This window comes from Leptodactylus fuscus, chromosome 5, assembly GCF_031893055.1.
Source record: "Leptodactylus fuscus isolate aLepFus1 chromosome 5, aLepFus1.hap2, whole genome shotgun sequence".
Lineage (NCBI taxonomy): Eukaryota > Metazoa > Chordata > Amphibia > Anura > Leptodactylidae > Leptodactylus > Leptodactylus fuscus.
Window position 1 is genome coordinate 139,381,197 of NC_134269.1, and position 25,242 is coordinate 139,406,438.

At 39.6% G+C, this 25,242-nt stretch overlaps 1 protein-coding gene across 2 annotated transcripts in view; it reads left to right on the plus strand.

Moving 5' to 3' along the window:
* SLC16A7 (solute carrier family 16 member 7) overlaps positions 1 to 25,242 on the plus strand; it is a 55,682-nt gene that overhangs the window by 21,411 nt on the left and 9,029 nt on the right. For both annotated transcript variants that reach the window (XM_075274367.1, XM_075274368.1), the window contains exon 2: positions 9,532 to 9,763. In XM_075274367.1, the coding sequence (XP_075130468.1) occupies positions 9,550 to 9,763 (214 nt within the window). In that variant the 5' untranslated portion in view covers positions 9,532 to 9,549. The remainder of the gene's footprint in view (positions 1 to 9,531; positions 9,764 to 25,242) is intronic.

Sequence of the window (25,242 nt, forward strand, 5' to 3'; positions counted from 1 at the left end):
AAAAAGAAAAGGTAACAAATGATGGTTGCAATTTAAAGACAAAAAGACAAGCCTACCTGTAATTCTGGCTCTCATGGCTGGTGACATTGGTCTCAAAAGTCCAATGGCAATCCTCGTCCTGTTATGTTGAGCATTTTGTTGTTGTTGTTGTTTTTTCTTTTAACCAGCTCTGTTCAGCCATTCCAAATATATAAGCCCTGTTAGTATGTATGCAAATTAGGGTATACTTGCCAAGTGGTCGTCAACACTGCATAACATACAACACAGTGCATCTGACAGGTCTTCTTTCAGACGACGTTTTAGTATTTGTAATAAATATTTACTTCTAAATATAAATTTCCTATTTATCTCAGCATGTAAGCTTCATTTACATATTCTACAGTATGCTTTTTGAAAAGGAGTTTTGGTGATCTTGCATTTTGTGTGCAACTGAATGTGGGTTTTGATCTGTTTTGTAATGTACTTGATGTACTTGGGTGCTTTGCTCAGCTACTCCTTTGTAGTATTAGTAATTTGACTCGTACCCTCATTACAGGGTCACAACCAGTCATGTCATTGAAAATGCAAACTTCAGTCACATGTCTCAATTGAACTAGATTGACATGTCACCTGACGTGTGCTGCATTGTGTAGATATTATTGTAGTGGGTGACTCAGTTTCTTAACTCATTGTTATGTTGAGAATGTTCAAGTTTCCATTCCTTGTACGTTGCTGCTGTCTAAAGATTCTGAGAAGTGATGATCTGTTACACAGTCTTCTTTAAACATTATGTTCTGGTTTTATGTAATGTGGCTATAGTTTTAATGAATGTGAGTATACTTAGAGCTGTGCCCCTGGCCCTGGATGCCTTACAATAGAGGGCAGGTAGTAGTTGAATCCACAGATAGATCACAAAGCATCTCCTCGCCTTCTGCTGTTTGTACTTCTATCATACCAGGGTACGTATCAATATCCGGTCTCTCATACGGGGAATGGCAGGTATGTTAATATTAAGGTTAAAACCCCACGTAGCGAGTCGCAGCCAAAACTCGCGTTTTTTTTTCCACAATACTTTTCATAGAAAAGTATTGTCCCTACTGTATGATACTTATATGGAAAATGTCAGTACTTCTGTAAGTATAATTGACATGCTGCGACTTGTAAAAATGTAACAGTTTTTCGAAATTTCAGCATTTCCGCTGCAGATTTTTTTCTGCAATTTGTGGATGGGAATAGCCAGAATCCCATACACTTTGTAGGCAATGTAAAATGTGGTGTTTTCGCAATGTGGTGTCCCGGCCTAAAGGGGTATTCTATGACCGGGGTCCTATGACAATAGGGATTATATGATCATGTTTGTAATTCTATATACAGCTCCAAATAAATTAAAGGGGTTGTCCACTTTTCAGACCAATATTGAAAGACAAATGTTATTGTTTGTATAATAAAAAGTCTATGGTCATGTGATGGGCACAGAGGTGCACAGCTCGTTATCAGACAGATGTCTAATTACTGTGCTGTGACTAAAACGAGCTGTGCACCTGTGTGTACATCACATGACTATGGACTGTATATCACATGACTATGGACTGTACATCACATGACTATGGACTGTACATCACATGACTATGGACTGTATATCACATGACTATGGACTGTACATCACATGACATTAATTTTTATCTACTGGTAAAATGAATGACAGTAAGCAGAGATCTAGAAAACCGTGATAAGTTGATACAGAAAGTATTTTGGAAAATTTTACAACTTTTTATTATACAACAATAACATTTGTCTCTCAATATTGGCCTAAAAGTGGCCAATTCTTCTTTTTTTTTTTCTAATGTTTTATAAGGTAATCCATATAAGATGCCAGTTTTCTCACTAGCAAACACACCGTCCGCTGATGTTTCCTATTTTCTTTGGCTCTCTTTTTCTTTATTGTACTGATTGATGCTGGATAGCACTTTACACACATATAAGGCCATGTATTCAGCTCCCATAACACACCCTGGTCTCTCGAGGAGGGAATGTTCTGCAACATCTTCTACTGGAAAATGTCAGAGTGTATTAACACTTTACTGACAAATAAGTCTTATTCTCCGATGCTGCCATACAGTAGACAACCCCTGCTGCTCTGTTCATCATAGATAATTTATGATGAATGTCTCTGCATCCAATACAGCTGCCTTCAGAAAAATAAAAAGGAACAAGCTATTTAAAAGATAAAATTAAGGCCATTCTCTCATTAAATATAACGCATCAAACAATAATTTATTTCCATACTTATAGATGTATCAAAAAGTAGATTGACAATCAATGAGTTAACAGTTGCAGTGAACCTCAAAGGGGTTGTCTCATGAAAAGCATCCTATCTTTACTGCTAGTTTATGTGGATTTAAGACTTTTCCTAAATACATTGCTTTATCAAAACTGCTTTGTTTGGCTGCTATCTTAATTTATTCACTTCATTGTTTACACTCAGTTTATATGGCCACTGGGCTTATCTGCTTAGTTCCCAAGTAAAGTAGCTCCCTACTCTCAGGGGGGTGGGAGGGGCTGAGTGCTCGGCAGCAGCTCTGAGCTGTTTATGTCTGACAAATAACGGAGCTCCTCAGGTAGGGAAAGGGGGAGGTGAGAGCTCAGGAATTTCTGATTCTGGTTTAATTGAATTTGGCTGATAAGGGCTGAGATAAGGAGTCCGTTAGCTCTGTATGTAATGCAAGCTGACTCAAATCCAGCTCTGCTACATCAGCTTCATACTGTGGCAATGCATTTACCACCAATCCCTCATTACTAACTGCAAACATAGCAGATAGCAGAGCAAGTGAAACCTTGCCCACCAATGTGCCAAGAAAACCAGGAAGTGAACAGAGCAGACAGCCTGCAGGTTGGTGAACAAAAGTTATGGGAATACCCCTTTAAAATGACCTTTCAATTGATTTCTGTTATACCATATCATATTGCAACAAGTTGTCAGATTCTAATTATCCACTTCAGGACAAAGACATTTTTCCTGGTTCAGGAAACAGTGGAGACAGTGTTGATTTTTCATACATGCTTTTTTGAGGGCTATAACATTGTTTTCATTCAAATTATTTAAGTAATTTTGCAAGCAAATCCCATCCACATATTGCAGAAAAATATACGCAGCGGTAATGCTGCGATTTCCAAAACCATTGCATTTTTGGAAATTGCAACATGTCAATTATACCTATGAACTAAAAATAAGAAGAGAAGGGTGAAGAGAAAAAAAAACCTTAGACTCCTGGGAAACTCAGATGAGTTGACATGCTCTAGTTGACAAGTTCTAGGTAAACACTAACATGCCAATGTTTCCTGGCAGTTGTCTTGGGACACGCTATACTGCTTTTTGTGACATGAATACAAAATGTGCTGCTCTCGCCCTTTTAGTGACCTGACCAGCATATAACATGCTAATTAGAGATGAGCGAACACTGTTCATCGAATACATATTCGATCGAATATCAGGCCATTCGGGGTATTTGATTGGAATCGAATACCACGAGGCAAACGCAGTAAAAATTCGTATCCCATCCCACCTTCCCTGGCGCTTTTTTTGCACCAATAACTGTGCAGGGGAGGTGGGACAGGAACTATGACAACGGAGGCATCGGAAAAAGGAATTGGCTGGCTAAACCAGGTGACCTCCAATTTATACGAACAGTGGATTTAACATTCGATTAATTTGAGACTGTGAACTATGTGACTGTGAGACAGGGACAGATCTACAGGCAGGGTAAGCAAGGGATTACCTTTATTTAGGTGGGAATGTCACTCACCCAGCTCTTTGGGGCTCTATCTGGTCGGGATCCCTGTCAGCTTGCAATATGCGCGAGCTGACTTTTTCCCATAGGAATGCAATGACCAGCGTTGATTGGCCGAATGCCATATAGAGTACAGCATTCGACCAATCAACGCTGGTTATGCCGGAGGAGGCGGAGTCTAAGATCGGTCCACAGCAGTTTCCATTGTGGTCCGATCTCAGATGTAGCAGTGCTGACACAGCTCTGCTATACGGAGAAGCAGCAGAGCCCAGCACACACAGAGATGAAGCAGAGCTGAATGTGCAGCAGGGTTCAGCACGCACTCAGCACTGCTACATCTGAGTTGCAGCAAAGCTGAGTGTGCAGCAGAGTTCAACGCACACTCGGCTGTGCTGCATCTAAGATGTAGCAGTGCTGAGTGTGTGTTGAACCCTGCTGTACACTCAGCTCTGCTGCATCTCCGATGTAGCAGTGCTGGCCGGACTCTCAGTTCGGCTGCATCTCCTGAGGGTGTGATAGTGGACTTGGTGACTCTCCTGAGTCGAATGGTGGGATCCCCTGAAACAAAGCATTTTTCCCTATAGACTATAATGGGGTTCGATATTCGTTCGAATAGTCGAATATTGAGCGGCTATTCGAAACGAATATCGAATATTTTACTGTTTGCTCATCTCTAATGCTAATGTCTCAGAAAATAATCAAGAGCCGCCTTTACTCAGGGGATTTGCCAGATCATCCAGCAGGTCTCCCCTTGTTTTTGCCTCAAACACATTCAAGAGAATTAACAAGTATGGTTAAGTGGTAGTTAACTAATGGGTATTATTTTTAGGTACTTTAATAAACCTTTTATCTGTGTAAAGTATGGATCTTTCCCAATACAATATGACACTAGCACTAGACGGGCACTAAATGGCACTGTGTGTGTTGTATGGTCTCCACCGAGAAGTCATTGGCACTATGGAATACCTGTTTTTCACTATGTGGGCAAAGTATGGCACTATGTGGTTGTTACTTGATTCACCTTAGACATAGTATTTCATTGTGTGCATGTAGTTTGTAAAAATGGAATACTTGGACCCATTACATTGCAAAGTTTTTTTGCTTTGTTCACATCTACAGTAATAGAATCTGTTACATTATGGGCCGTAATCGTGTTCAATGAATCCCATTGACTATAATGGGGTCTTTTACGCCTGCAGCGGTTATCAATGGGCATGAGTATATTTTTGAAAGCTAACAATATATGGCAATTGTAGCATATAAAATAGTGTGTAACCCAGGGGTAGGGAACGTACGGCTCTCCAGCTGTTGCAAAACTACAACTCCCAGCATGCATACTTGCTCTTCTGTTCTTGGAACTCCCATGGAAGTGAATGGAGCATGATGGGAGTTGTAGTTTCACAGCAGCTGGAGAGCCGAAGGTTCCCTACCCCTGGTGTAACCCATGGAATCAGTCCGTGCCCTTAAGTATATTTTCCTCCTATTTAGTAAAATCTAGTCAGAATATGTCACCAGAAAATGACCTATTTTTTAATTTTTATGTTAAAACAATTTTGTTCAAATTTTTGATTATTAAAAATTTACCATGACACTATCTATATTATAAAAAGACTATAACTTACAATTTTCACTCCAGTAAGCCTAATAATAGACCAACACTTTAACATTTTGTAGGGGTTTTCTTTTCAGAAAATACCTCCTCTGCATCACAGATAGGATTACACAGTCTCTTCTACACATTCCCAATATTGGTGCATACTGGTTGACTCACTTGGGGACAAATACAGCATTTTCTTCAACTACTCCCACAAGTGTTTGTTTGAGTTGAGGTCTGGGGCTACGGTGGGGCTAATCCAGCTCCTCTTCTTCATATGTTATTGAACAATTTCTTCACTAATTATGATATATAATTTGGGTTGTTGTCCAGATGGAACACTATGTCGCCTTTGCATATCCACATCCACATTATATTTACAAAGTAACTCATCTTGTAAAATACTCACATATAGCTCAGCATTGAGACCAACATTGATCCTGATGAAGTATCCAATGCCTGTGGCTGTGAAACAACCCCATATCATCATTCCTTTTAATTTATTAATCTGTTAGCCCCTTTTCTCTTATTTCTTCCAGACCTATTTGAATACATCAGAGCCCAGTCCATTGTCTTTAATTTCACTGCTCCAAATCACCAATTTCCAATCTTCTGCTGTCCACTTTTCATACTGTTTTTGCAAACTTGAACTGATGCTTGTTATGACAAAATTGAAGTCGATGCTTGCTTTCTCCTTTTTTCAGACCGCCATTCCAGACTTGTATAGATGTCTGTGATCTCACTATGACATAGCATATGAGACACCTCCACTGCCATGTTTGGCTCACCAGAATTGATAGACCTTGTGATGAGCTAGCGTTTTATACTAGATATTTTGACTCATGTCCACCTCTTGGATTTTGAATGGATAGATGGACATTAAAGAAATAGTTATATAATCAGTATATACTAGGGTTGAGTTGATCTTGAGATTTCAGGATCGTTTTTAAAATCCGATTTCCGATCATTTTCCATCTGAACCTGATCCCGATCCCAATTCCGATCCTAATGTAAGTCAATGGGATTTTTTACTGGTCGAAATTTGGATTTTAAAAACGATCCTATTCAGTACACAGCATGGAATTCAAATATTGAACACTTCAATTTTGGACTCCACACTGTATAGTGATTAAAAAATTCCCCGTCTACTTAAGTCACCCCTGCTGTCCACTTACCTGCACAGAACTGCTACCCCTGCCACTCTACGCTGCTCTCGCTCCTCTTCTTTCTACTTCGCATGTCTGCAGAGCACCGTATGTGCCCCCGCCTCCCAGGCTAGTGTTGCTGATGCTGGGAGTAGGTGGGGCTTGTTGTAGCACGCACAGCAGCATGCACAGGGGCACCCACGGCGCTCTGCAGACATGTGCAGTAGAAAGAAGAGGAGCAAGAGCAGCGTGGAGCAGCAGGGGCAGCGCTTATGTGCAGGTAAGTTGTGCGATTGGAATCGGAATTCCGTTCCCAATCTTTTTTAAGCGGGATTGGAACCCAATTGCGATCAAGAAATTTCCTCGATTACCGATCTGGATCCGATCTTTTCCGATCGCGATCACTGAATCCTAGTATAGACTTAAAGTGCAGACTCTCATCTTTTATTTGAAGGTATTTACATCCTAATTGGAGGAAGGGTTCAGGAATTAAAGCTCCATAGCTGCTGCTTTTTCAAGAGACCAAAGGTAATTGGACAATTATCTCGAAACCTATTTAATGGACTGTGTGGTCTATTCCCTGGTTATTCCATCATCCATTAAACAGATAAAAGATCTGAAGTTGATTCCAGGTGTGGCATTTACTTTTGGAAGCTGTTTATGTGAACCAACAACATGCTCTCAATGTAAATAAAACCAACCTTCATTAGGCTGAAAAAAAGAAATCCATTAGAAAGATAGCAGAAATGTTAGGAGTGGCTAAATCAAAAGTTTGGTACATTCTGGGGAAAAAAAAACAAAACAACGCATATTGAGTTCAGGAACTTAAAAAGGCCTGATACACAGAAGAAAACAGTGGTGGGTGATCACAGAATACTTTACATAGTGAAGAAAAACCACTTCAAAATATCCATCCAAGTAAAAAACTATCTCCAAGAAATCGGTGCATCAGATGTATCAGTATCTGGATGTATCTACATCTATCATAAAGCAAAGACTTCATGAGAGCAAATGAGGATTTACCACAAGGTGCCAATCATTAATCAGCCGCAATATTAGGCCAGATTAGACTTTGCCAAACACATCTATGGGCTCGTTCACATCTGCGCCCGGTCTCCGTACTTGAGGTTTCCGTTTCCTGCCTAAAACAGAGGCAGGAGACGGAAACCTGCAGGAGACTTTCTCACCCATTCATTTGAATGGGTGAGAAAGCTGTCCGGCCGTGCGCGGCGGTGAGCGTTTTGCGCTCTCCGCCGCGAAACCGGGTTTTATAATCCGGACACAGAGTCGGACATGCAGTACTCTGTGTCCGGATAAAAAAATCCGGTTTCGCGGCGGAGAGCCTAAAACGCTCACCGCCGCGCACGGCCGGACCCGGTCTATGGTTTCCGTCTTCTGGCATGCAGAAGACAGAAACCATAGAACGGAGACCGTGAACGCAGGTGTGAACCTAGCGTGAGGAAACCAGACCAGTTCTGGAACAGCATTCTTTGGACAAATGAAGCTAAGAATCCTGAACTAGAATGCTGGGAAGAAGAAAGTGTGGAGAAAGCTGCTTGGAACAGCTTATGATCCAAAGAGCACCCCATCCTTTGTAAACATGGTGGAGGCAGTGTGATGGTATGGGTATGCATGGCTTTCTATGGCACTGAGTCACTATTGTTTATTGATGATGTGCCAGAAGACAGAAGTATCTGGGTGAATTTTGAAGTGTACAGGGATATACTCTCTACTCAGATTCAACCAAATGCAGCAAGATTGATTGGACGGAGCTTCACAATGCAGATGGATAATGACCCAAAACATACTGCAAAAGCAAACCAGGGGTTCAATCACTAGATTTCAACCCAATAGAGCATGCCTTTCATTTCTTTAAGATAAAATTCAAAGCACAAAGACCAACAAGACAACCAACAACTGAAAATAGCTGTAGTAAAGTCCTGGCAAAGCATCACAAAAAAGGAAATTCCATGTTTGATAAGGTCCATGGATTCTAGAATTAAGACAGTTGGTGCCTGCAAAGGAAACTCTACAGAGTATTAAAAATTAACATTTTATTTATATGGTGATCTTCATTTCTCCAATTACTTTTGAGCCCCTGAAATGAGGAGGTTTTTTAGAAAAATAGTTGCAATTCTTAAATGTTTCATAGAACATTTTTGTTTAACCTCTTGCTTTAAACCTGAAAGTATGCACTTTAATTGCATGTCAGTTGTTTCATTTTAAATCCAATGTGGTGGATTGAAGAGCCCAAATTATAAAGATTGAATCACTGTCCAAATATTTCTGAATCTAACTTTTACCATTTCACTGCAACCTGACAGCTGCATTTGCTTAACTGCCTACTATAAACGTGACCTTAGAAGCATGGACTTACTTCATGGTTCCCCTGTGCTTTGAGTACACCAGCGTCATCCCCCTGCTCGCCACCCCTTATGGCATCCTGTTCACTTCGCCTTGCATCTTCTACTCTTGGAGAACACACATGTGGGGTATGCTAGGGTCTGATGGTGGTTATTAGAAGACAGTGCATCTTGAATTCTGTTGGTCCAGGCAACATAACAGTGAGGATGATTCGATTGGGAGCTATGTTGCTGATGACAGGCAGGCAGGGATTTGTTATTAGGAGGTCCTGTGATGACTCAGTACATAGGTGCACTGTATGTGTGTCAAAGAGTTTAGTAGGAGACATCTGTTAATAAAAGTGGTTAGTTCCCACCATGTTGGGACCAGATTGAAGTGTTTAGCAAGTGAGGCAGCTGTACTATATAATAGGGCTGGGAACAATGGCACTGATGGGCTTAAAATAATATGGTAGTTGTCATATTGTTTTTACTAGCCCATTTGTAAAAGTTTGGATAAAGTAGACAAACCTTTTATTATTTAAGACATTAGTATAATATTTCCATGTGCCAACAAAGCAATGAATACCCCCAAAAAAACATGTTTATCCTTTTAAAATGACTTTTTTTCATATATAGTAATTTATGTAATTATAAGCTAAAGTTTTCATCTTCTTTTGCAGGATATACTTCCATAAAAAATGCCAGATATGCCGGTGACTCTGCAGCATACACCCCCAGATGGAGGATGGGGATGGGTCGTAGTCTTTGCATCTTTCATTTCAATTGGATTTTCATATGCATTTCCAAAAGCCATAACCGTGTATTTCAAGGAAATCCAGGAGATATTTAACACGTCGTACAGTGAGATTGCATGGATATCCTCTATTATGCTAGCTGTTATGTATGCTGGGGGTAAGTTAGAAAACATTTTATTTTAACAATCTTTAATACTGCAATAAATATTATAACTGATTTCCTATAAGAAGAGTGTTACATTTTAGCTATTAATGCACTTTATGGTCTGAATTGTTTCATTTATATTGCAATTTTTTTAATCCCGTTGTCTCTTTTCCATTGAGTGCAACAAACCTCTGTTCATTCAGCTTACTCAATTGAGCTCAGCTAAGTTGATTGTATTTTTTTTTTTGTGAAATGAGACTCCAGTTAGATGGATTTAATCATGTTATGCCGTTTGAGTGTGAAGATTTAGAGCAATTGTGCCTTGTATTATAAAATGTAATAGGTGAAAATTAAGACCCTCTTTATAATGCAAAATATTATAAACTTCCATTTCTTCCATTCATATTTCTGACCTAAAACAAGTCTCTTTCATTAGTCTTCCAGTCTACAAATAAATATCTAACCTGGATAAAATATTCTTGGGGGGAATTTGTTAAACTAATTATAACGGTTTTATATTGTAGATATTGTATGCAGCCTCTCCGCAGGGAAACCGTTTTTTTTTTGTTTTTTTTTGCACGGACACAAAGTCGGCCATTCAGGGCTTTGTGTGCATCCAAAAAAACCAGAGAGGCTGCTTTTGCTTTAAAAACACATTGAAACAAACAGGTTTTAAAACTGGCTGCCCAGAAGCCATCCCCTATCCAGTTTCCCTGGGGAATAGGACGGAGACCGGTGGGCAGACACGGGCGCAAGTGTGAAGTCCCCTTAATAAATTTGGTGCATCTCACTCTAGGGCTGCTGTTATTAAGGCTCATAATAAATCCCTCCATTGCATCAATGGGGAAACTGCCCTAGATTGATTGTTCAGATCTTACAAAGATACTATAATACATTTATTCTCACAATAATTTCTTATTCACATAAAAAAATATGTGGTGTTGATCCATAGGCGCTTTTTCTAAGATATCACATATCCCTGACCTGACTTGTAATCTCAAGGACAAGTTAAGAGTACATCCACCAGGGCACTGCAGTTTCTGTACAGAGCAGAATGTTAAGGAGCTTCTGATAATGTTTTACATTTACATTATTAGCCCAGAAAGTAGATATCTCAGAAGGAGAGAACAGCTGCATTTTATTCCCAGCTTCATGGAAGGGAAATGAGCTTTTCTAGGAATGGTTAAAATTACATGACTCTTTTGTCATATGGCTTAAATGTTTGTGCATTACAAGATAATATTCATGCAGCAATTTGGAATAAAATTTAAAATAACGTTTGCAAATAAAGCGTCACATAAAATATAAAAAAATAGCTCATTACTTTATGGGAATCGCATTTTCAATAACCATTCTGTTTGCACAAGAAATACATCATGGTATATTGAATATGAACCTAATCTACAAACATAAGAACACAAAAGAAAGTCTGATATCCCTGCTTGAGGGATTACTGGCCTTGTATAGTACAATTGGTTATATGGGTGGATATGTAAGGCTGATATTTAAATAATCCACAAGGGAGTGGACTGTGTAAAAAGGCTGCCACGTCTAACCAGCATTGTAGAATAGGTGTGCATATAGGTATCCTTTTCAGGCAAATGGAAGAGAGCACAAAGCAATTCTTGAATTATGATGCATTACTTTCAAAGAGCATTCTACTAGTAATAGACAGTTGTTATTTAATTTAATAGTTGTAATCAAGTTACTAAAAAACTAAATGTTTTTAAAGCAAACCGCCGGTGTCCATATGCAGCCTCTCCACCGTGAAACTGCTTTTTTTTTTCACGGCGGAGAGAATATGGGTTTTTAGACTGACCACTGGCAAGCCATCCTCAAGCTGTTTTTTCTGCAATTTTGGCAGAATCATGGTCAGCGGACAGCAGCGCAAGTGTGAATGCCCCCTAACTAATATCTTGTGGATTCTAGTTCAAACTTTGACCAAGGTCCCCCTACCCCTTCCCTACAGCATATTGTTGATAGTCTAAGAGATTAGTGAAGGCCAATTGCCCAAGGTCCCTACTGATCAGCTGTTTGAAGGGCTATAGTGCTTTTGTGAGCACCGTCACCCTTTTACTATTCACATCACACCGTATCTGTTTTTTATAATAAGTGTGCAATGTAATTACAGCTTGTAATAATATTGCACAGCTGCTATAAAGCCTATTGGGTGTGATGTAAATAGTGAAGGGGTCCCACGCAGTATAATATGCTCCCCCACAGTATAGTGGCCCCACACAGTAGAATATGTTTACAGTGCCCCCCCCCCCACAGTATAGTGCTCTTGAGGCCCCACATAGTATAATATTCTCCCCACATTGGCCCCACAAAGTATACTGCTCTACAGTGACCCCAAACATTATAATATGATCACAATGGCCCCACATAAGATAATGCTCCACAGTGACTTCACATAGTACAATATGTTCCAAAATGGCCACACACTGTATAACATGCTCCACAATGGCCCCGCAGAGTAGATGGTTCCACAGTGGCGCAACACAGTGTAATACTCCACAAGGGCACCACACATTATAATATGTTCTCTGTAGCTTTCCTATGCAGTTTAATATGCTTTCAAGAGCTCCTGCCCCAGTATAATATGCTCTGGAAGCTCAAGCCACTTCAGATGAAGCCCAAAATATTTGTTTAGAGAAGCGGATTCCACACCAAATTCAGCACCATTTTCCTCTGTGTGAATGCACCCTAATAGCAGACAATTGCTTTCAGTGTCGTTGTCTAAGGGAAATAGAAAGACTAGAATGGAATGAACAAATGATCTAAAAATCTGGATCACTGACTAGTGAAAAGACATTGCCTGGCCATATGTATCCAGATGCCTGTTGCACTTGGGAAAGTCAGAATTTGGCACAAGCAGTATGACTCAAGGAACTGTTCTTCTCTGGTATCAATAGCTCAGGCTGATGGAGTTGTAATTGTGTTTGGTGGAAAGTTTTCATGGCATATCCTGCAAGCTCTGACACTTGTGGATAACACCTGTGTATGCCGGACAAATCATTGTGGTTCTGAAGGCCAAAGGAGATCCAGAATGTAACAAAATGGATATCTCTAATAAAGTGGCCATTCAGTGTATAGAACTACATGTATTGTATAACTTCCATAGATATGTAGAGCATGGTGGTTGTATATATATATATATATATATATATATATATATATATATATATATATATATATATGAGATAGAAGTGATTTGACTTTTATAGTTGAGAGAAATTTGTTCTGCCTTTTAAAGTGTGTATGCCGACAAATACAGGCTTTGAGGTCAAGTTACTATGCCATTAACATTGGCAATGTTTTTCTTTCCATCCCAGATAAGAACAGGATATTGTGCCTCCCCTCTTTTGTGACTTTATGATTCCAGAATTGTGAATAAATTCTCTTTCGTTCATAAGTTATAATGTTATTTGCTTATATAGGATAAGACAATAGTAAACTGAGGTCATACTGCACTGGACATATTACTACCGCATGTTTACAGCTATTGTAATATATTTTTCCCCTTTTATTTGTGTGTAGCACTGCTACTTTATAGCCTAAAGAATTCCCTCTTACAATTAACATTGAGCAAAAATGCCATTAAAGAGATGTCTACCATTACTAACTGTTTCATTGCTGCACATTGCTAAAGGCAGAATAAATGAATTTGTATTTTTTTCTTTTGTGCTTGAATGCAACCATTTACAAAGTCAGTCGTGTGAATTTCTCCTTGGGCATCTCTTCTGAGATAGTCATTGTGTAGGAAAAGCTACATTAGTTATCTTTGGCCTTACTCTTTGTAAATATGTAGCCTTGCCTTTTTCTTTCTCATAACTGAAATCTACTGTATTAGTCTCCCATTGTACTTGCTTATTATCTGTTTATTTTATTTAACTTTCAAGACAAATAAAGATTAGAGGGAAACGTCTTAAAAAGGCCCATTAGTTTGACTCTGTAAAGTAGACAGGAAGACTGAAAATGTGCCACATTTATCACAGTGATGCTCAGTGGCGTAACTAGGAATGGCGGGGCCCCGTGGCGAACTTTTGACATGGCTCCTCCCCCAACCGACACCGACGTCGAAGACCTCGACCGGCCCCCTCCTCCGCACTCTATTATGTCCCTTAGTGGCCCCTGCACACAGTATTATGTTCCTTAGTGGCCCCTGCACACAGTATTATCCCCCATAGTGGCCCCTGCACACAGTATTATGTTCCTTACTGGCCCCTGCACACAGTATTATGTCCCTTACTGGCCCCTGCACACAGTATCATCCCCAATAGTGTCCCCTGCACATAGTATTATACCCCATAGTGGACACCCATAAACAATTATTATACTCTGGGGTATTTTCAGACCCCAGAGTATAATAATTGGAGACCCGGGGGAATAAAAACATAAAAAATTACTGTTTCTTACCTGTCCCCTGGCTCCTACGCTGTCTTCTCTGCTGCCATCCTTCTGAAATGACGTCAGACATCACATGACCCGGACGCAGTCCGGGTTCATGTGACGTCAGAGACATCAGGAAGGAGGCCTGGCAGGATCGTGGAGAGGTAAGTAACAGTGTTTGTTACGTTCCCTTACCTCTCCCGGGCCTCCGATCATTATACTCGGGGGTCTGCAAAGACTCCCGAGTATAATGATAGTATTTGTGGGGCCCGCGGTGTCACTTAGGGCTAGTTCACACGGGGACATGGACGCTGATTTTGACAGCGGATTTCGCAGCCAAATCAGCGTCCATACAATGTATCCCTATGTGAACTGCTCGCTTTTTTTTTCCTGCTAGCTCGCTAGCAGAAAAAGAAGCGACATGACCTATCTTTCGGGCGGAAGCCGCTCGCGATGAGCCGCGGCTTCCGCCCCGGCCGCAGCACCCTCCATGTCGGCTCATTCATTTGAGCCGACAGCGGAGGTGAAAGCCGCGACCGCGATGGTCGCGGCGGGAGCAGTTCACATAGTGTGGACATTGTATGGACGCTGATTTGGCCGCAAAATCTGCTGTCAAAATCAGCGTCCATGTCCCCGTGTGAACTATCCCTTACCGATCCTGGCCCAGCCAGGATCGGCAAGTGAATAGGGCCTGTAACGGCCTATTAAAAAAACCAAAAAAAAAAACCGCAGGCCCGGGCCCTGTGGTAGCCGCCTCCGCTGCCTCTACGGTAGTTACGCCCCTGGTGATGCTCAATGATAAATCTGATGTATTTTAGATTCTATAGTATAAAATAAGATAATCCTTTCATAGTCTCACCAATGGGAAATTCAGTGTGTTACAGCAGCATGGATAATACAGTAATATATTACAAGAAAAACACATACAAGCTCAGAATAGAAGGTAAAAAAAGATACTAGAAGACATAGCAACTAAAAAGAAAGGAAAGACTTCAGGATCATTTAGTTCTCTCTTAGCCTGATGTAGATTATACAGCCTGACTGCGGTTGGGAAGAGGGACCTCCAATAATGCTCCTTCTCACACTTGGGGTGAAGCAGTCCGTCACTGACAGCACTGCCCATTACTATCACAGTCTCATGCATTATACCACCTTTAAATTGGCTTACTTTAAGCCAGAATTTCCCAATACAATTTTGGCATCTTTTTGACACATTTAGACCACACCCACTTTTTCTAAGATTCACATGTCTAGCCAGTAAATTGTTTAGCCCAAACTAGATGCACCACATTGTACCAGTGTGTAGTCGGGATCACAACAATAGATCTGGGCCAAAGTATTCAATAACACACTGATGATCTTTTAGAAGTGAATGTGCTATTTATTCAACAAAGTATATCTGTTGCAATATTGTAGCCATTTTTTTTATAGTTATTTTGTTCTTTTTTCTTATTATAAATTTGTTCCTCAAATTATTTTCTAGTGTTGCAGCTACTCACTCATTTTTTAATACTTTATTACTAGAGATGACCGAACAGTAAAATGTTCGAGATTCAATATTCGTTTCGAGTAGCCCCTCAATATTCGACTACTCGAATCGAATATCGAACCCTATTATAGTCTATGGGGGGAAAATGCTCGTTTCAGGGGTAGGCAACGTTCGATCAAATTACACTTACCAAGTCCACGAGTGAGGGTTGGGCTGGATCCTCTGAGAAGTCTTCGCCGTGCAGCGTCCCCGCGGCGTCTTCCGGATCTTCCTTCACTCTGCCAGGCATCGGGCCTGGGCAGAGCCGACTGCGCATGCCCGCACTACAATCGGACATACGCAGTCGGCTCTGCCCAGGCCCGATGCCTGGCAGAGTGAATTCAGAGCCGGAAGACGCCACGGGGAAGCTGCACGGAGAAGACTTCTAAAGGTAGGAGAAGAACCAGCGTTGATTGGCCGACTGTATAGCATTCGGCCAATCAATGCTGGTTCTGCATCGAACTTTTCCATTCTAATAGCTAGTGGTACTCGATCGAGTTCGAGTATTTTGAATCCCGTAGTATTCCATCGAATACCTACTCAATCGAATACTACTCACTCATCTCTATTTATTACCTGATGCTTAGTGAATAGTGAGGAAGATATAAATACATTGGTCATATTATAAAGAGCCGCAAATGTCTTTTAACTTGAAAAATTCCATCCCAACCATCTGCCTATTGATGTGAGGCTATCCACAGCTGGTTGTAACCTGTGTCTTATGAATAACTGGCCTTCTACACAACTTCTGGCTCCTGTAGTCTTCCTTAGACTCCCAGGCACAACATGGAAGTAATGAATCACCTACCTTCTGTGAATATCAAAGATCAAACCAACAGGGATAAATTATTAAAACACATGGAAGTTCTGAACCATGACTCCTGTCCTCCAGTTATAAAAATGTCTAATAATAATTTCCTTTGAACAGACCTATGAATAAACCTTTGGGCATGTACCTATGACTGTAGTTTGCTAACACTAGGTTATAATGTACCATGCATATTACACTGCAGCCTGTTAGGACGAGTATTACTAGACAAAACAACATTTGCACAGGAGATATTTCTGAATGTCACTAAGTGTCTCGCTGTTAATTGTTTTATCTACATGTCAGTCAGTTCTTGGGGCAATTATTCTCTTATTTTCTCAAGCCGTGCTCCAGCTGGCCATGTAAGACAGGATGTCCCTGTTGTATATGCTGTCAATGATAGATAATAATAAGTATTGGCTTGCTTCCTGCCAAAAATTGTGGGAATTCTATGTAGGCTAATAATCCTTACTTCTTATTGAAAGCTTCTCAATAAAACAACAAAATTTGCATTCATTGCCTGTGTGAAACATTGGAACAATAAGCCATTTTGAAGCTTTTCATCTATCTAACGTTTTAATAAGCAGCTCCTTATTTGACTTGCCCATGTAAGTCACTATAGGATTATTTTTTGTTTGTGCCGCCCACAGGGGCAAATTAAGACTACCAGTTTTAAGCGCCTTTTAAAGAGGACCACCTCCACCAGGTACAGCTCTTCGTATCATTTAGTATGTGATTCTGGCACAGTTGCAATTTTTTGTCTAGCCGCACCATTTCAGAGCAATAAGTACAGTTAGTTTTGGTGGACCAGATGTTATTTAGACCCTGTACTGTCAAGGAGACCATGTCAATCAGGTGCAGACAAATGTGTGATTTTGACACTGTCCACCTCTTAATAGAGCTCTGACTCAAGCCACCTTGAGTGCTCCTGCCTGACCCTACCCTTCTGACAATAAAGAGATTATGTCAGACACCAAAAACTAACTGCACTGATTGCTCAGGAATGGTGGAAGCAAAAAGAAAATTCCAACTGCACTGGAATCAATGGAGGAGAGCCTATTAACATATGCTAAGAAGTGTAGTTGGTGAAAGTTCCTTTTTTTAATGGTCTGATTATTCATAGTAATGCTCATTCTCAATCAATTCTCAGAGTTAACATGGGTTTATACTTCACATGCAATACATATAATGTGCATCCAAAAAGATCCATCAGTTGAGGGGGAACTGCACTGTGAAGGAGCAACAGGCTTCCTTGCTTTTCTAGGAGTAGGCATACATCACCCACATTATGATGCTACTCCCTTGCTTATAGGAACACTAGTTTCAGCAATCCATATATATACAAGTACCTGCACAGTTCTACTGTCTCCACAGGCTACTTATAAGTGGCATACATTTATTCAAATTGGTGAGAGATTTGGGTGGCCATAGACCGTCCACAAGTCTCAGGACACAGGTGGCCACCAAAAAGGGCCATTTTTGTTCCACTACTGCCTCCCCATCCTAAAAAAGTAAATAGATGCATTTTTGAATTGCTTTTCTGTCCAGTTACAAAATCCATCTGCGTTTTCTCAGCACTTTTTATTTTTTATGGAAACATCGTTGACAATCCAAATGACCTTATAAATAGTTACTGGCCTACAATATAGATACAGGTTTGAAGGGTTTTGTCATATTGATCATGTTGAAACTACACATATGAATTTTGGTTATCAAATTCAACATATAGTTAACGGATTGTCTGGTTATGAAAATATTGAAAGGTAAACTATTAATGATAGGAATTATGCTGCTGTGAATGTTAATAATTAGCTGTTATTGACTTAGCCTCTGAGTACTCGCCCTCTCTTCTCCTAATAGTTTTATTAGAGAACCCCAATTATTTTGTGTCTAAGATATAAGTAGCAAATTTGGCAAGAAATATTTAATTAACGCGGCAACTGATTGTGAACTAACTAAAACTAAGATTTTTCTATGATACATTTTCTTAATTTTTTTCACCCATCAAAGTTCAAGGCATAACCTCCAATTGAATGTTTTTGATAGAAAAGTTATGGCTCATTTATCGAATCGTTTTATTTAGCACAATTCTTCACATATCTTCTTAGGACATCTAGAGCCTACTCAGTCAACCAGTTACCTATTACCTAAAATAATATTTAAAGGCAACTAGTTCAGCTGTACAATACTTTCATGGTCATCTTGTTTGTGTTCATAGATGGTTGGCATTTATTAATATTTTAATCTTTGCTAAAGATATATTTTGGCATGAGCCAAAACACCATATGGACAAGCAGATGGTTTACTGTAATTTTATATAATGAATTCTCAATATGAAATAAGCGATAAACATAATTATCATTCTTTTACATGTTTGTCGGATGGCTCTTGTTTGTCTATTTATTTCCATGGAGAGCGAAATGAAGGCAGAAAGTATGTAAAGGTCACCGAAGTCAAATCATTAGTACAATTTCTAGTAAACTGCATAAGAACAGTTTTCAAAGTGGTCGCAATAATTTGTTATATTTCTGAAGGTGTTGGACTACAAACACCAGGGTGTAGACAGGAAGCGATCATTTCTGTTATTGGGTTTGTAATAACACTGATAATCTGTGCATGCAGCAACTTTCAAGGATAGAAAAACGAACAATAAACTTTAAGGTATCATTACACTATTCTGCTGATGTAAGGAGGATAGAAATGAGTGCCTTGGGGATATTATTGGTGTGTTTCAGCTAATGGCTAATGGGTACTTAGTAAGCCTGTTATTATTTCCTTCCATTCACTACCAGAAGATACTACATTTTAGTAATATATTGGAATACTTTTTCAGTTAAGTGTGTATTTATAGGTGGGATTAATGTAGCAAGTGGAGTCAAAGAGAATTTATAAGGGATTAATTTAAGAGACTTGTTATTTGTGCCAAGACAGGAGCTTTTTACATATTTAAGCCCTCAAATACAGTTAATACAACAACATTATTACTAACCTATTACTACAACATGTCATATATCAATATATTACAATAGCAATTTATCCAGATGTGCTCCTGCTACTTGATTCTGTATGAATATTGCATAATTTTTGGCATGTGTATGTCCTCAATATTATATTTTTAAGGAGATGAACTGACTTGGACAGCTCTAACTTTGACCCATTAAAACAACGGAATTGTAGTGAGTGGTGCTGGTGCCCATGCTGAGAGCCACTGAATGTTTATATGGCCAGTTTAACCTTACTCTACTACCAGCCAGCAAATCATACATGAGTAAGCAAGAAGGTTTCAGGCTAAAGTAACATATTTTAGTACTAAAGTTGCAGATCCTGTGTCTGCAACCAATTGTTAGTCTGACATCGCAGTAAACCAGGAATGAAAATGAGAGAATACTGTAAAATAAGCAGGTAGCCCAGTAAGTGAATGAAATGATCAACAAATGAAAGGCTCAGCAAAGCCACGTTCATAAGTAGTAGAGTGGAATTCTTAATGGAGGAGGAGCAGAGTTGAGTTAGTTTTCGTGGGATAGCTGAGCTAAATTCACAGTTAATCTGCATTCGCACTTGTACCATGGAACAAGTGTAGAGGAAAGAACTTAAACCATGACTACATAGTTCTGTATAGAATGGGTATTGGAAGCTGATTGGTGCAGGGGCGACTATTTGGTCCTCCACTGTTCAGGTACTTCTCCTAAGGATAGGAATAAAAACATACATCCTGGACAACCTCTTTATACAAAATATGTGCTTAGGACATCAAGAGAATTGGGGCAAAATTTTCCATTGTCGAGTTTACCATGATGGACCATATGTAAAACTGCAGATGGTGAAGCTTCCACAATTAGGAGCCCACACAATAAATGAAAAGAATTACAGAGTATGCCAACAAAACTAACTCATTAAAGTCAATTGGAAATTTTCTGATTCTCCAATTCCTGCTTCAAAGTCGGATATTTTCACATCTGCTCTTTTGGAGAATACATTGAAATGTCCGCCTAAAATTGGCAGAAAAAAAGTCCTGCATGGATAAGTCCAGTAACTTTCTGTCTACAACTGGCTCGACTCTTTTGAAAAATTTGCCCCAGAATGGGCATGGTTTTAAAGTGTCTAAATCAGTGTTTCTTAACCTTGTTTGAGTTACCGAACCCACCAGTTTCATATGCACATTCACCGAACCCTTTTTTAGTGATAAATCAAATCTGATTTTTTTCCAAATTCAAGACATAGGTATATGTTCTTTTACTGGTACACAAAATGAACCGTGCATATGGCCTAGGGTTCAATCGAACCCTGGTTAAGAACCACTGCTCTAAATTTAAGACACATTTATAACACCGAATTGAACAAACATGGCGCAAACGAAGTTTAAAATGGTGTAAACATATTCATTTCTGCCAATTTACTTTGTATACCATAAATTCCTGTCGTATGCCACATATTTATCTCCAACTTTGGTGAGAGATAATTTGTGTCTGCTTATTTTGAGCCAAAAATTTTATGGCTTTTATTGTATGCGCCAAATATTTGTCTTGTGGTGAAGCTCAACACACAGATTCAAATGCAATTCATAGTTTAAGACCTCGCAAAGTTCGACAGTAGTGATAAATATGCCCCACAGAGTCTGAAGGAGCATGACACAGTTCCAGCATACTTGTACTGTATGCTTTTTGTAGAAAATTATAGGCCTAAAGAGAAAAGACATAAGTATGAGTTGTAGTTTAGGTTGTTCTGCAAGAGCTCTAAGCATAGCAGTCCAAAAATATAAACAAAACTTAAAGTATGGTCTTCCATTTATTCTGCTTTGGTGAGACCAGTCTTGAAATATGCATTCATCATTGGTAAATAGTTCATTTTTCCACCTGATCTTTATTAGGAAATGTCAAGACATCCAAAGATCTTTTTTCAAGACTCTAGTTCTAAACTTTTTCATTGCTTCAAGTTACTAAATACTGCATTAGAGGTTTTATTGCAGCAATATATCATTTTACATGTCAGGGTACTCACAACAAGTGTCATGGGTCACAGTGTTTGATACATTTTTATAATGATTTGACAGTTCGCTCAAGACAACATCCTTGGAAAGGAAAGAAGGACTAGAACATGCTTTAAAAAAATAAACACATTTTCTCAAGACAAAGCTGTTTAACACATTGTAATGTTGAAGATACAGCTGTTATAACTGACATAAAATGTAAAGCATATTTATATGTGCACTTTTAGTACCTTTTTTCTTTTTTTGTATTTTTTGTAAAGTTTTTCAAAAGTTAAAAACACAAGAAAACAGAAAAGCAAATCACAATGCAAAGATGATAATGGAAAATACTCCACACAGGGCATTCACAGGGAATCAGGAGAGAACAAGAACATATCCCATGCAGAAGAAAAAGTATCAGCACTTGAAAAATGTATTTTTTGTTTGTTTTTTTTTGCTTGAAACGAGTTGTGATTTTGTACAATATAAGTTATGGTTATTACGTCCACCTGACCTTCATCCTTCAACAAGAGAGAGTGGTCCACCTCCCCCCTGTGTTTGGTTAATACACCTCAACTTCCTCCATTTACACGCCCAATACTCCGATGACGCTGGTGGAACCTGCTTCCACTCTTGCCTGGGTCCAGCCTGTTTACCAATGCTGGTCTTATAGATTTGATCCTCAATCATATATTTATACAGATCTACACTAGTGTGTCGCTCAGTGTTTGTCCATTTGTTTTTGTGAGCACTACATAAGGATGTTTAGGTAGGACATCTGGGTTGGGAAAAGAGAGAATATATATCAGAGATAAATCCATCCATGGAGATCTCAGACTTGCATAGCTTCTCAAAAAATGTGGGCATAGGGGCCCGAGGTCCCCTAAAACTGGAATAGGCTAAATGAGAAATCTGGATATTGGAAAACTTTCTACAGCAGGAAAGGTTGAACTTAGACTGCATGTCGGTAAATGGGAGGAGGACGTGTCCTATAGTCCGTAACATCAGAAAATCTAAACAAGCCTGCCTGTAACCAGGGACTTGCTACCTTGGTCATGAGTCCAATGGGAAATTGAAGTGAAGAAGAATGAGTTCACAGTAGAAAGCTGGATAACATCCCTCGTGAGGGCCATGGGGCCATGCAGGGCTGTGGACAGGGGGTTATATGGTTCCAACCAAAGAAGGGAATTAGGATGATATGGGGCTATCCACAATTTTTCAATCACCATCAATTTGGAGTAAGCATGGAAACTGGACTAAGCTGGGACCCAACACAGTTGAGCAGTTCAGTAGTATAGGACTGTTAGGCAGGGAAAGGCTCCCTTTTGGAGTCATCGTGAGTAGCCTAGAAAGCCTGTGGCCCATACAAACCACATAACTGAGCTCTGTAGGGAACAAAGGTCCTTAAGAGGGCTTGGAAGTGGAAGGGTCTCAAATAAGTAATGCACTTTTATGAAGATGCCCCTTTACTAGAGATGAGCGAACAGTAAAATGTTTGAGATTCGATATTCGTTTCGAGTAGCCCCTCAATATTCGACTACTCGAATCGAATATCGAACCCTATTATACTCTATGGGGGGAAAATGCTCGTTTCAGGGGTAGGCAACATTCGATCAAATTCTACTTAACAAGTCCATGAGTGAGGGTCGGGCTGGATCCTCCGAGAAATCTTCTCTGTGCAGCGTCCCCACGGCATCTTCCGGCTCTGAATTCACTCTGCCAAGTATTGGGCCTGGGCAGAGCCGACTGCGCATGCCCGCACTACAAGCGGGCATGCGCAGTCGGCTCTGCCCAGGCCCAATGCCTGGCAGAGTGAATGAAGAGCCTGAAGACTCCACGGGGAAGCTGCACGGAGAAGACTTCTAAAGGTAGGAGAAGAACCAGCGTTGATTGACCGACTGTATAGCATTCAGCCAATCAATGCTGGTTCTGCATCAAACTTTTCCATTCGAATAGCCAGTGGTACTCGATCGAGTACGAGTATTTCGAATACTGTAGTATTCGATCGAATACCTACTCGATCGAATACTACTCACTCATCTCTACCCTTTACCATCAATGTTCTTTTATTAGTGGCTTACAGAATGACCCCAGTGAAAACATTATCACCCTACAGGTCTGGAATTTCCAAAAGAGTTTTCATACATATAGCTGTGTGTTGTGCATGCTGCTGTTACAAAGAAAAGACACACATATTGAGTTTTTCAGGGGATTTTTTTATTTTTTTTTGCTGTGTGCCTAGGGCCATTTCTCTACAATAGCCAAAGCAGTAGAAAAACCAGAGCAATACCTGAAATTCTACAGTGTTAAAAGTTACAGCACAAGTCACTACTTTGTTCTGCAAGTTTTGTCCACAGCTTGTTTGAGATTTATTTCCCACCAACAATGCTGTTACTGTAGATTGCCACACAATTAACTCCTTGAGGTCCCTCTTGTGTTTCCCCACTCTTCCAGAATTTTATTGTGGATCTTTGCAGCATCATAATCTGATGATGCGGTGTTCAGACCAATAAGAGTTGTGCAACCTTGGATTAGACTAAAGTGGTTGTCAAGGTTTAGGAAAGATTGTATTTGTCCATAAATAGCACCATTCATATGACTGGGGAGTGTCTGATATTATTCTCCTTTTTAAAGTGAAGTTGAGCCACAGTACTACTCAAAACCCATAGACAAAGATTTTTAATTTTGATCAAACAACAATGGATTTGGTGTGGTCTGAGCCCACCGGAAGGCTCTGTCCCTAGATGGACCATGTAGTGTGGTTACTCTATGCTGTGGTTACTGATTACTGCCTAGATGACTAGTGTGAAAGAGGACATTTCACCACCTCCAACAAGCTCATGTCCAAATGGGCTAATAAGTACACTCCTATACCTTTAGCAGTGTTTGGAGTGATTTCTGTTTCTCTGGGAGCTCCTGGCATCTTCTTCATTTGTGTACATGGTGCAGCTTCCTGTGCTTCTATCCTACAACTACTATAATGCTTTGTTCCTTTTCTCACTCCCTTAAACCCCTCCTTGTCTCCCTAACTAGCCCGTCCCAAATAACTAACTGAGCCCCCTCCTCCCACTCCTATTCACAGATGATAAGAACTAGAATTGTTGGGGGTGGCGAAAAGTCCTCTTTAATAACTAGTCAATTGCTAAAGCCTTTTGTGGCCTGATTTCTATATCAAAGTATACCACAAGATCAATTTGATTCATAACTTTGTGAATATTACATCTGTCTGTAAACAATAGTATGTGCACCTTGTAAGTACTATAAAGGAGTTGTCTAGGAGTAATTAATAAGGACATTTTAGAAGGTTTTTTTTTAATCTTAAGTAGACATCTCAGACATAAGTTTTGTGGGTGTGTATGTGTACCTACAGGTACATGTGTAATAGAGGAATATGTATGTTTAGAAGTATATTTAGATCAAATTATGATATCCCCATCATTGACCACAGAATTAAATATATATATATATATATATATATATATATATATATATATATATATATATATTAGCTGGTACCCGCAACTTCGTCTGTGGTGATTGTAGTAGTGGGTATATACAGGCGCGGGTAAGGTTTTCGTACTGTGTATAAGGTATGGGATATAAAATGTAACTGTGTATCTTGTTTTTTCTGTAATTCTGAGAGCACATGAGACTTTTGTGTTGAACGTAATTTGTAGTTCAGCTGCTATATGGTGTTGGTATAAACTGTACATAGTGTCTTTGGGACAGAGGTATTTCAGGTTAATATACTTCGATATACGACATTGTATGAGTTGTTATTTTGCGCCAGTACATGT